At 38.9% G+C, this 12,892-nt stretch overlaps 1 protein-coding gene across 10 annotated transcripts in view; it reads left to right on the top strand.

Annotated features, from left to right (window-relative positions):
* SLC9A8 (solute carrier family 9 member A8) overlaps positions 1–12,892 on the top strand; it is a 70,617-nt gene that overhangs the window by 24,176 nt on the left and 33,549 nt on the right. For all 10 annotated transcript variants that reach the window (XR_012131281.1, XM_037006273.2, XM_037006271.2 and 7 more), the window contains 3 exons: positions 5,918–6,001; positions 8,384–8,485; positions 9,612–9,646. Coding sequence is in view for 9 of the 10 variants with exons in the window: in XM_037006273.2 (XP_036862168.1) it covers positions 5,918–6,001; positions 8,384–8,485; positions 9,612–9,646 (221 nt within the window). In the remaining variant the exon portion in view is untranslated. The remainder of the gene's footprint in view (positions 1–5,917; positions 6,002–8,383; positions 8,486–9,611; positions 9,647–12,892) is intronic.

The raw sequence follows: 12,892 nt of genomic DNA, 5'->3' as shown, positions 1-12,892 counted from the left end.
CCCATTTCCTTTCACATGGTGCCAGTCTGAGTCATGAGCAGTTATTTTCAGACTTAATAAGGCATTTTCAGAAGTCCTCATCTCTTTCTATTTCAAGCCTTTTTGAATGTTATTTTAGTCTTTATGGTAACAGATGTACATTTGTAAGAATACATTAGTCATTCTTTTGAATAGGGATTTTGACAAGAAATCAGGCTGTCAAGATTGTGGCATGGAAATTTCATATGAAAAAGGGCCTGATTTTCACAGTATTAAATAGAGTGTATATTACATGTAGTCATTTTGGGTTTGAGGACCAATATGTACTTTTAGAGAGAGATATTAGAATTGGTATACTATATGTATTTGTTTTAAAGGAGCAGCCTAATACGTGAAGTGGGAAACCAGAATTGTTGTTATAAATCAAGAGAATAAAAACAGTGTAGGACTGATGCCTGCTGAAACCTCTGAGGTGAAGCCTGTTCTCTGTCAAAAAGTGAGATCAGCACATTGGAGAGAAGCTTTACACCCAGTAGCACCAAAATTAGAGAGATGTATTAACATAGAAAATGAAATTATTATTTTTCTTTTTTTAAATTGAAATATCACTGATATGCCATCTTGTATTGGTTTCAAGTATACAACACAGTGATTCAGCAGTTACCCACATTATTAAATCCCCACTAGTGCAGTTAATATCTGTCAGCATAGGAAGATGTTACAGAATCATTCATTGGCTATATTCTCCATGCTGTACTACCATCACCATCACCAACTTATATTATGATAAAAAATTTTGTGCCCTTTTATCCCTCTCACCCTCCCCACTTACCCACCCCAACTGTTCCCTCATGGTAACTGCCAGTCACTTCTCAGTCAGTCACTTCTCAGTCTGTGAGTCTACTGCTACTTTTGTTTTGTTTTGTTTTTAGATCCTACAAATAAGTGAAAACATATGCTATTTGTCTTTCTCCACCTGGCTTATTTCACTGAGCATAATGTCCTCTAGGTCCATCCATGTTGTCACAGATGTCAGGAATTCATTTTTTATGGCTGAATAATATTTCATTGTGTATATGTACCACATCTTCTTTATCCATTCATCTACTGATGGACACTTTGGTTGCTTCCATATCATGGCTGCTGAAATAATGTGGCAATAAACATAGGGATACATATATCTTCTCAAATCAGTGATTTTGTTTTCTTCAGGTAAATACTGGGTTGTATGGTATTTCTTTTTTTTTTAAATTAAGGTATTGTGGTTTCAACATTCCCCCCTATTATCAAGTCCTCCCCCCACCTTATTTCAGGCACTGTCCATCAGCATAGTAAGATGCTGTAGAGTCATTACTTGTCATCTCCGTGCTGTACTGCCTTCCTTGTGACATTCCTATATTGTGATTGCTAATTAAAAGGTTGTATGATATTTCTATTTTTAGTTTTTTGAAGAACCTCCATACTGTTTTCCCCAGTGGCTGCACCAATTTACGCTCCCACCAACAGTATAGAAGGTTCCCTTTTCTCCACATCCTCTCCAGCACTTACTTCTTATCTTTTGGAAAGTGGCCATTTTGACACATGTGAGGTGATATCTCATTGTTGTTTTGATTTGCATTTCCCTGATGATTAACAATGAGAGCATCTTTTCTTCATGTGCCTGTTGGCCGTCTGCATTTCTTCTTTGGAAAAATGTCTGTTCAGTTCCTCCACCCATTTTTTAATCAGGTTATTTGTTTTTTTGGTGTTGAGGCATATGAGCTATTTTTATATTTTGGATATTAACCCCTTATTGGATAAATTGTTTATGAATATATTCTCCCATATTATAGGTTGCCTTTTTGTTCTGCTGTTGGTATCCTTTGCTGTACTGCTTTTTAGTTTGATGTAGTCCCTCTTGTTCATTTTTTGTTTCCCTTGTCCCGAGATGTGTCCAGGAAAAAATTGCTCATGCTTATTATGTTCAAAAGATTTTTGCCTGTTTTCTTCTAAGAGTTTTATGGTTTTTATGTCTTACATTTAGGTCTTTGATCCATTTCAAGTTTACTTTTGTGTGTGGAATTAGAAGTAATACAATTTCATTCTCTTGAATGTAGCTGTCCAGTTCTTCCAACAATAGTCATTGAAGAGACTATCTTTGTCCTGTTTTATATTCATGACTCCTTTATCATCTATTAATTGACCATATATGTGTGGGTTTATATCTGGGCTCTCTATTTTGTTCCATTGATCTATGGGTCTGTTCTGTTCTTGTGCCAGTACCAAATTATTTTGATTACTGTAGCTTTGTAGTATAGTTTGATGTCAGAGAGCGTAATATCCCCAGCTTTATTCTTCTTTCTCAGAATTGCTTTAGTTATTTAGGGTCTTTTGTGGTTCCATATGCATTTTAGGATTATTTGCTTTAGTTCATTGGAAAATGCTATTGGTATTTTGATAGGGGTTGTATTGAATCTAAATTGCTTTGGGCAGGATGGCTATTTTGACAATATTCTTCCTATCCATGAGCATGGGCTAGATTTCCATTTATTTGTGACTTCTTTAATTTCTCTCATGAGTTTCTTGTAGATTTCAGGGTATAACTCTTTCACCTCCTTGGTTAGGTTTGTTCTTAGGTATTTTATTCTTTTTGATGCAATTGTAAATGGAAATGTGTTCCTGATTTCTCTTTCTGCTATTTCATTGTTAGTATATAGGAACACAGCAGATTCCTGTAGCCTTGCTGAATCCAGTTATTATAGTTCCTGTAGTTTTTTGATGGAGTCTTTAGGGTTTTCCATATATAATAATATGTCATCTGCAAATAGTGACAGTTTTTCTTCCTTACCAATTTGGATGCCTTTTATCTCTTTGTGTTGTCTGATTGCTGTGTCTAGGACCTCCTGTACTATGTTGAATAAAAGTGGTAAGAGTGGGCATCCTTGACTTGTTCCCGATCTTAGAGGAAAAGCTTTCATCTTTTTGCCATTGAGTATGATGTTGGCTCTGGTTTGTCATATTGACCTTTATTATAGTTGAGATATGTACCCTCTATACCCATTTTGTTGAAATATTTTATCGTGAATGGATGTTGAATTTTTTCAAATGCTTTTTCAGCATCCATTGAGATGATTGTGTGATTTTTATCCTTTTTGTTAATGTTAATTAATGTTTTATTAATTATGTTGATTGATTTACTTATATTATACCATCCTTGCATCCATGGAATAAATCTCACTTGGTCATGATGAATGATCCTTTTGATATATATTTGAATTTGGTTTGCTGTTATTTTGTTGAGGATTTTTGCATCTGCATTCATCAGATTTTCTTTTTTTGTAATATCTTTGTCTGCTTTTTGCTATTAGAGTGATGCTGACCTCATAGAATGAGTTTGGGATTATTCCCTTCTACTTTTTGGAATATTTCAAGGATGGATATTTGCTCTTCTTTAAATGTTTGGTAGGATTCAGCTGTGAAGCCATCTGGTTCTGGATTTTGTTTGTTGGGAGTTTTTTGATAACCAATTCAATTTCATTACTGGTAATTGGTCTGTTCAGATTTTCTGTTTCTTCCCGGGTCAGTCTTGGGAGGTTGTATGTTTCTGGGAATTTGTCTGTTTCTTCTAGGTTGTCCAATTTATTGGCCTATAATTTTTCTTTGAATTCTCTAATAATTCTTTATATTTCTCGGGTATCTGTTGTGACTATTCCTTGTTTGTTTCTGATTTTATTTATGTACTCTCTTTTTATCCTGATGAGTCTGGCTAAGGGTTTGCTTATTTTGTTTATTTTCTCAAAGAACCAGCTCCTGGTTTTGTTAATTTTTTTCTATTGTTTTATTATTCTCTATTTTACTTATGCTCTGATCTTTATAATGTCCTTCAGTAACTTTGGTTTTCATTTGTTCTTTTTTTTCTAATTTTTTAAAATTGTGAGTTTAGACTGTTTATTTGGGATTGTTCTTGTTTTTTGAGGTAAGCCTGTATTGCTATGTACTTCCCTCTTAGAACTGCTTTTGCAGCATCCCACAAATTTTGGACTGTTGTATTTTTTTTTCATTTGTCTCCATGTATTGCTTGATTTCTGTTTTAATTTGTTCAATAATCCATTGATTATTTAGAAGCATGTTGTTTAGCCTCCATGTTTTTGTTGACTTTTTTGTTTTTGTGTAATTTATTTCTAGTGTTATACCATTGTGGTCTGAGAAGTTGCTTGATACTATTTCAGTCTTTTTTAAATTTACTGTGGCTTGTTGTGGACTGTTGTATGTGATCTATTCTGGAGAATATTCCATGTACACTTGAGAAAAATGTGTATCCTGCTGTTTTGGGTGGAATGTTCTGTCAAAATCTGTTAGTGCATCTGATCTAATGTGTTCTGTGCCTCTGTTTCCTTATTTATTTTCTGTCTGGTTGATCCATCTGTTGATGTAAGTGGTGTATTAAAGTCTCGTAATATGAATGAGTTTCAGTCTATTTCCCCCTTTAATTATGTTAGTATTTGTTTTACATATTTAGGTGCTCCTATGTTGGGTGCATATTTATAATGGTTGTATTACCTTGTTGGACTGATCCTTTTATCATTATGTAATGTCTTTATTTATCTCTTTTTATTTTCTTTGTTTTGAAGTCTATTTTGTCTGATATTAAGTACTGCTACTCCTGCTTTTTTCTCCCTATTACTTGCATGAAGTATTTTTTCCATTCCTTCACTTTCAGTCTGCATATGTCTTTGGGTCTGAAATGAGTCTCTTGTGTAATTATGATAGGTGTGTACTTACTGCCATTTTATTGTTTTCTGGTTGTTTTGTAGTTCCTCTGTGTTCCTTTCTTCCTCCCTTGTTACTTGATGGTTTTCTTTAGTGTTATGGTTGGATTTCTCTTTCTTAATTTTTTGTGTATCTATTATAGGCTTTAGGTTTGTGGTTACCATAAGGTTCATTGATAGCTTGCTAACCATGTAACAGTCTACATTAAGTTGATGATTGCTCTTTTTCAAACACAATCTAAAAGTACTTCTTTTTTATTCTTCTTTCTCCTCCACTCTTTATGTATTAGATGTCATAATCTGCATTTTTTGTGTGTCCCTTGACTGATTTTGTGTATAGTTGGTTTTACTACTTTTGTTTTAATTTCATACTTGCTTCGTAAGTAATTGGCCTACTACCTTTACTGTGCATTTATTTTCACTGGTGAAAACTATTTAGGCATAAGAGTATTTCCATGTACAGAAGTCCCTCTAACATATCCTGTAATGCCAGTTTAGTGGTTATAAATTCCTTCAGCCTAAAATGAAATTATTATTTATCCCCCCTCAAAGATGGCCATATTCTAGAAATACCTTTCATAATGATACTTAATATTTGAGTCTGAAAGCATAGCAAGGAGCTCACTTTGTAGCCATGTCCCAAGTCACAAGGGCATCAGTGGGGACTATTTCATCACAGTCAGATAGAGGGAAACAGCACAGTTGTCTGTGACAGGCCAAGAAAGGGCAGGGCTGTGTTGAGCATGTCTAGGCCTTACTCTTCCTCCTAGCAGATTGCTTTAGGGCTGACCATTACTTTTTCCTAGAGGATTCCAACTGTGGACTTGTTTTTGAAAGTATCCTATTTGAAATGAAATGTTTTCTATGTTAAAATTAATTTTCTTTCCTTAGTAAAGAATAAAAAGCCTGCTACTTCATGTTTGGAAGCAGTTCATTCTATTCCTTTGCTGGTCACCTTTTAAAAAATCACTTGTCCTACATTTTAAAATTGCAGGTCTTTTTTTTTTGGATTTGGGGTTTTGTTTTTGTGGTGGTTATTTTGTCTCTTCTTAGTTTTATTATTGGGTGGTCATTTAACATTGTACATTTCCACGGGGGGTTAGGCTATAAAAAAAACAGGTTGGACAATGGGTCCATTACTTAATTACCCAAAGTTCATGCTTCTGAAAATACTCATTTTACATTTACAGGAAGAAGAAATGTTTCGTCCAAATATGTTTTTCCTCCTCTTGCTTCCACCTATTATATTTGAGTCAGGATATTCATTACACAAGGTAAGATTCGGGCACACATTAGGGCCTTTTGTCTGGATGGCTTCCCATGTTTGGAAGGCAGGTTCCTTGAAAGCTTGGGTGTTAATTTAGCAGTGGTGGCTCTGGGTGAACAAACGTCCTGACGGTGCATGGTAGAAGCTGGACTGGACTGCCTGACTTATGTTGAGGAGCAAAAATTGTCAAGGGCAGCTTTAATGGTTTCAAGCAATGTGGCTTATTAGACTAGTGTTTTTCATACTGCTGCTTTGCTTAGAAAGAGTGGCCGAAGTAGTTTTAAGTGGTGGATGGACAATACATTAACGCCTCTTTTTGGTCATAGATTGGCACAGAGTTTAAGAGGACAGACTTTGTCCTGGGACCACTGGGACATGTGCTCCCAGGCATTCTGATTCTCTCAGCTAGCCAAGGGGGACCTCTCTTCCTCCTTGGACCCATCCCTCCTTCAGTATCTCCTGTCTCCATGCCCTGCCCTGGGCCACAACTCCCAACTGATACGCCCCTTCCTCCCTAGTCTTCGTTTCTTCCCACCCTCTCCCTGGCTCAGCTTCTCTTTACCAGACTAGAGCCCCATCCCCCGCTAGCCTTCCAGCTCCTTCTGACCTGTCCACCTAGTCCCACAGTTGCCGGACCGTTCTCCCCGGACCTGGAGTGCAGCATCCTTGGCCCCTGCCAGTTCTCTGCTTTGCGCTGGCATTCTAGTCTCTGTCCTCCAGCTTCCAGTGGGACTCCTGCCTGAGGGGGCACCGCTCACTTTTAAGCCAGTTTGTGTGTGAGCATGGGCTTTTTCCTTGTCTATGAGTTTTCTTTAAGTATAAATATTTTTAAGTTTTAAAATAAACAGGAGATTCAGCTGAAAATATTAGCGATACAGCAGTTACTTTAAATGATAAGAATTGTGAAGGTTGGAAGGACTAAGGCTTGGCCTTTCCTTGGAGATGGGAAAGAGCCTGGACTTCAGTGCTGGAGAGACCTAGGTCTGATCATGTACCACCCCCTATGGGTGCCTTTTCAGAAATTAAGAACAAAAACAAGAAAACCCAAAACCTACCCCCCAGGTTGCTTTGAGATTTACACTCAATGAAAGAATGTATATAAAGCACCACCCACCACATTAATTGGTAGTGCTTCTTGTTGTTAATATTATCTATTAATAGGACCATTATTACTAATAATAACTTATTAACTTGAGAGTTAAATTTGTCAGGAGAGTTTTAGTAAAAACATTTTGGTAAAGATTTAATACAAATTCTGTCTCGGTACTAAAGCAAAAATATTCTAATATGTTCAGTTCAGACTTTTTTGAATTTGTTATTTTATTGTGCATCTATCCAAAGAAAACGTGAAAAGAAAGTTGAATGTAAAAAACAAAAACTTTCCCAAGTCTTACAAACCATTACTGAGAGCAGATAATTGTTGAAAAGAAAATAAGCAAGAAGAAATTAAAGGTCAATGTCTTTTATGCTCTCATTTTTGCAAAAAACTCTTAAAAGAACTATAAGCATATTATCAAAATATTTCAGAACAATGCTGAAGAAATTGATTTGCTTTTGACTTAAAAACATGTTACTTTATTATATTAAAGCATGTAAAGTTTTTATTTTCTAATTTTTTGGAGGGAGGGGGAATAAACTTGTTCAAAATTTGAGAAAAATAATTTCTTCGAAAAACATTCCTCTGAAGATGGCTTTCCAGCAAAAAATGTGACAATTTATATGCAAGGGACTAATGTGAGTTGGAATTGTGAATTCAGAGTCTTCTAGACTCCGAAGAAACTAGGAAGTCAACTTTGAATGTTTTATTTTAATCTTACTATAATTGCTGATGTAAGTTTGGACTTGGAATAAAAATTTCAGTATCAGTTGATATGGATTAGGTAGACAGCTGTTGGTTCTTTAAATTATTAAAATAGAGTAGGACATTAATTATGTCAGAGAGAAACATAAATTTCCTTTATATAGCAAAGGGATGTTCTTGTGTGGTAACTTGAATTTGGGTAAATTTTCAGTATCCAGATTGATACTAACCAACTACATAAATTATGTCAGAATTAGATCCCTATAAACAGACCATGACTTAGTTTATAACTTTTTAAAATATATTAACAAAATAAAGTACCTCTTTGCAAAGAAAGACTCAGATGAAAGCCTTTTGTTTAGAAAAAACAATCATCGTGTTTGCCTAGAGTTATTTTAAGGGACTGGGCTCTGCATTAGATGTGGGAGTGAAGGAGGACTCCCAGGTTTCCAGCTTGCCAAGTGAGGTGGGTGGTGGTGCCCTTGACAGGGAATCAGGCATGTGAGGAGGGCCAGGTGTGTGGGGCCATGCCTTCCCTAACCAGATAGCTTTTCTAATCATTTCCCTCATTTCTGCTCTTTCAAACAGGGTAACTTCTTCCAAAACATTGGTTCCATCACCCTATTTGCAGTGTTTGGCACAGCGATTTCCGCTTTTGTAGTAGGTGGAGGAATTTATTTTCTGGGTCAGGTAAGAAAAACATCTTGGGAAAACTTTGCAAAACCTTACATTGTTAGAGCTAGTGCGGGAAGGTGGGGTAGGGGCAACTCATGAGACCTGGTTTTCACATTCAAGGTAAATGCTCTCCTGGAAGGGAATCCAGCCTCATAGAGGGCACAGTAAAGGCATGCTAAAATCGTTTTTAAAGGTCCTCAAAGAGCTTTGGTGTCTGGAACTGAGTGAATCTTTTCCATAATCCCAAAAGCATTTTGACCTTATTTGCAAACCAATTTTTGTCTTAAGTCAGAATACCTAAAGATTAAGTAGAATACATGCCATCTAGATCTTCAAATTTATAACAGTATCAATTATGTTGTCAGATGGACTGAATCAGGATTAACTGGTGTTTTTTGTAAAATTTGTAAATGTAAAAATTTGCATTTTAAAAAGTAAAGATGATTCTGAATGTGTTCACTCAGTTCTAAGCTGCCCACCTATATAGACTGTATACTCTGATTTTCCACCATTGTTAAAACCATTCCCAGTATCATCAATTGAGTGTTCTGCACTTGAGTTCAAATTAATGTGTATTAATTTAAACCAAACCTGGAAAGGTAATAGCTGTAGTTTTATATTATGCACGTCTATGCATGTCAGTTCTTTTCCTTATGGTCAGTGGCGGGAAGGTACCCGCCCTAGTTCAGTAAACTCAGTTTGAGACACAGGCATCTGGGTGACTGGCATATTTCTCTTATGTGTGTCACATGTATTCACTTCCTCTGACAGATATAGGCTCATGTCCATCCCATCTGATATTCACCTTTATGCTTCCTGGGTGGCACCAGAATAAATCTGTCGTGCAACCTTCTTCATTGCTCAGATTCTAGTATCAAATGGAAATAAATTTTAGAAACGAAAACTCTAGTTAATTGGCTTGAAAATGTAACATTCTTTTCCATACTTTTGGTAAATGATGGTCAAATGCATGCTTAAACTAAAACTTAGGAGTTTTCTTTATTTTTCAAGTGGTTTGGGAACTGAAGATTAATGTCCTTATTAGTTTATAATAAAGCACTAATGGACATTTAATCTTCTTGGCTATTCTCCAGGGTTTTTTTTTTTGTCTGTCTGTGTTTTTATGTGTTTTATTTTACAGGCTGATGTAATCTCTAAACTCAACATGACAGACAGGTAAATCTTTCATACTGTAACACCCATGTGACTACTTTTCAGACTGGGGAAAGTTTTCTTCACATTAATACCTGGGTGTGGTTTTCCTTTATTCTGTTTTTTTTTTTGCTGATGATTTCAGTTATAGAGTCTATTCTGAATTAATTTGTGTCTCTGAAATGAATCAAAATTGTGTCTGAAGATATCTAGTCAGAGAGTTGCTGATTGAGATGATTGATTTCATTCAAGTTTTGGAGGGAATAGCTCTGTTTCGTTAACTGCCCTCCACATGCACACACATTCTGTCCTTTTAAGACCATCTTCAGCTAATTTCTAAGTCCTTTTAATGGCCATAATAAAAAGTTGTCTTTATAGATTAGGGATATGCAGGGAGTAAGGTGTGAGTTTTTACTCGGGGATTCCTGTCACCCTGGGAGTGGGGTTGGGCGGGGGGAGCAGGCAGGACCAAGGGCTCCACTGTGGATGTCCACCTCGGCCCTGAAGCTGCTCCAGGGAGCACTCAGAGCTGCTGTCCAGGAGCCCAGTTCATGAATGTCCGTATCAGCAAGAAGCAACCTAGGCAACTGTCTCACAGAAAGTACCAGTCTAGTGCTAACAAAGTACACGAGCAGAGTGCAGCCTGGTTTCCCCTCTCGGGGAAGTCCAGCAAGTGTGCAGCCTTGCTCTGGGTTTCTGCGCCATCAGTGCTTGGGTTAGTCCTCTGGCATGGCTGGGGAGCTAGGAAGTGGGGCCGAGCACGCAGGTCCAGGTCTCTCCCATCAGGACAGCCAGAACTGTCCACCTGCAGCAGCAACATGGAGACTAGAATCTTGGAGCCCTTTTTCATGGGAAATGTGCCTCTAATAACATCAAGTTCAATCTCATTATTCCCCCCAGGGGCATACATTTCACAGCTTATGTTGTAAGATAGTCTTGCTATATAAACAAGCAGCAAAAGTCCCATTCCTCTGCCATAAGGAGCTGGAAATAAAGCAGAACTGATGCCCTGCCTTTCGTAGGTGTTTTGCTAGTGAAAAGAAATGCCCCAAACCCAGTCAGTGTAAAAGAGGATGTCACAGCTATCAGTCCTTCAGGTGTTTGGGGGCAGTTGGTTAGAGACACAGAAAACACTTGCAAAATTCTTTTGAAATTGAATTGAAAGGGTGGTTAGGATGTTTAGAGGGAGAGCAGTAAAAGCATTGGCCCCAGGACAAGCAGAGAAGAGCCAGGGGTGAGTTTCTCCATGTGCAGACACTTGCTTTCCTATTAGAAAGTGAGTGCCCCGCAGACTGAGAGTGCTCTGGTAAATGAGCCCGCAGTCGCACCCCACACAGCTGCAGGGCCTGGGGTAATACTTAACAGAGGCCAGCTGCGTGTCTAGAGGTGGCGACAGCGGTGAACCAGTGAGCACATCCGTCCGAAGGGGTTAGCCACCTCTCAGCTCCACCTGGTAATTACCACATGGGACTGTGGGCCCAGAATTTCGAGCTGTTTAAAATTTTTTTTCAAAAGAGGCCAGGTTTCTAGATTTTAACAAGGAATTTTCTGGTTTTTAAATGTTGACAACTGCAAAATGCTATGCAAGTCAAACAGACCCACAAGCTTCTGCACCTCTAGAAAACAAAAACAACTTTGTTGCACAGATTTTATGTCAGTGATACTTTCGCTAGAGAGGTATTTCATTCATAAATACACCCTGAATTATTTCACCATTCCAGTCTGTTTCCTTTTTTTGTTGACATTGCTATCTTTTGAGATGATAAAGAAAACACATTTTTAAGTTGAATTTCTAGCTTCTGGTCTTTTAAAAGATTGGGTCCTGAAGATATGAAGTGGAACAACTGATGACAAGATTAAACCCCTTAGATTCAGACTTCTCAATGGTTTGGCCATCATATATTTCAGACTTTTCATATTCATTATCAGAAATATACTGCCCCAGTTTACATTCCCAGCCAAAGCTAAAGATGTCACCTGATTTATGCAAAGCATTTCCCCCCAACAAAAAATTGAAAATTTCAAACATACTGAAAAGGTAAAGCATCATACAGCTGGACACCCACCCACGTGACCACCGTTCAGATTCTACAATTACTGACTCGCTGTATTTACTGTACTCTGGATCTTTGCATCAATCCATGCCCCCCCTCCATTCTTCAGCTCATCTTCTAGTTCCTGCTGTCTGATTTCCAGTTCAGGGTCCCACAGGGACTGGAGCAAAGAACACGAGTCAGGCCTTGTTGAGTGCAAATGAACCCAGCACAAAGTAGTTTCAGCAAAATAAGAAGTTTGCTGGCTCATAGAACCGAAGTGTCCCCAGAGTGATGGCTTCTGGCATAACAGCCTCTAGGGGTCCTTGGTGTCGGGAATTTCTCTTCTCACCGCATCTCAGCTCAGCTCTTCCTTGGTGAGCTTCATCCTCAGGATGCACTCACTTCCAAGTAGCTGCACTGATGGCTCTGGGCTCATGTCACCTCCATTTCAGCCATCCCTGTCAAAGGGGCCAACCTAATGCCCAGTGACCTGGTAAAATGCCCTCTTAGACCAAGCTTGAGTCCCCTGCCCACTCCTAGAGCCCCATGCAACCACATGGATGGAGAGCAGGGGAGGTGTGACTCCCCAAGGGTAAGTTGGGGTGCTGTTATCAAATCCAGGTTTAGGTGCTGGGCAGGGAGAACCGTGGCTGTCCACTTGACTGCACTGTACTCGGGAATGGAGGGGGAGGCCAGCAGAGCTGCACAAAGTCGGCCCCCAACACACACACACCAAAGGCTCCCAGGTTCCCCCTCCCCCACCTCTCCTCTCTCTTTGGGATACAATTTTTAGACATTCTTCAAGGTCCCTGTGATGTTACTGTGGGTGGTGAGAGTGAGAATAATAGGAGAGGAGGAAAGACAGGAAGCTGTGTGTTGGATGGCAGCGTGAGGGCCTCCCAGGTTGACACCCTTTGGTGGCGTTACCTTCCTTCCTCCCTCCTGGCCGCCTGCCTGCCTTCCACAGACAGCTCCAGGCCGAGCTAAGTGCAGAGCCTGGGAATACGCTCATGGCTAACACAGTGCCAGCCCCCTTGGCAATGACCATGTGGGTGAGAGGCAGGTAAAGTCACAGCTCATGCATGTGGTGACCTCTGCGAGGACAGGCAAAGTCTGGGAACTGAGACTGCCTTTTGGGGTGCTCTTCAGCTTGGGGTCCTGGGGCTATCCTTGAGGTGGGAGGCTCTCCTGCATGAATGCACAGTGGTCAGACTCATGGGGAGCTACCATGGAA

The sequence above is a fragment of the Manis javanica genome, chromosome 5, assembly GCF_040802235.1.
Source record: "Manis javanica isolate MJ-LG chromosome 5, MJ_LKY, whole genome shotgun sequence".
NCBI lineage: Eukaryota > Metazoa > Chordata > Mammalia > Pholidota > Manidae > Manis > Manis javanica.
The sequence above is the reverse complement of the archived record's forward strand: the minus strand, read 5'-3'. Positions and strand labels throughout refer to the sequence as shown.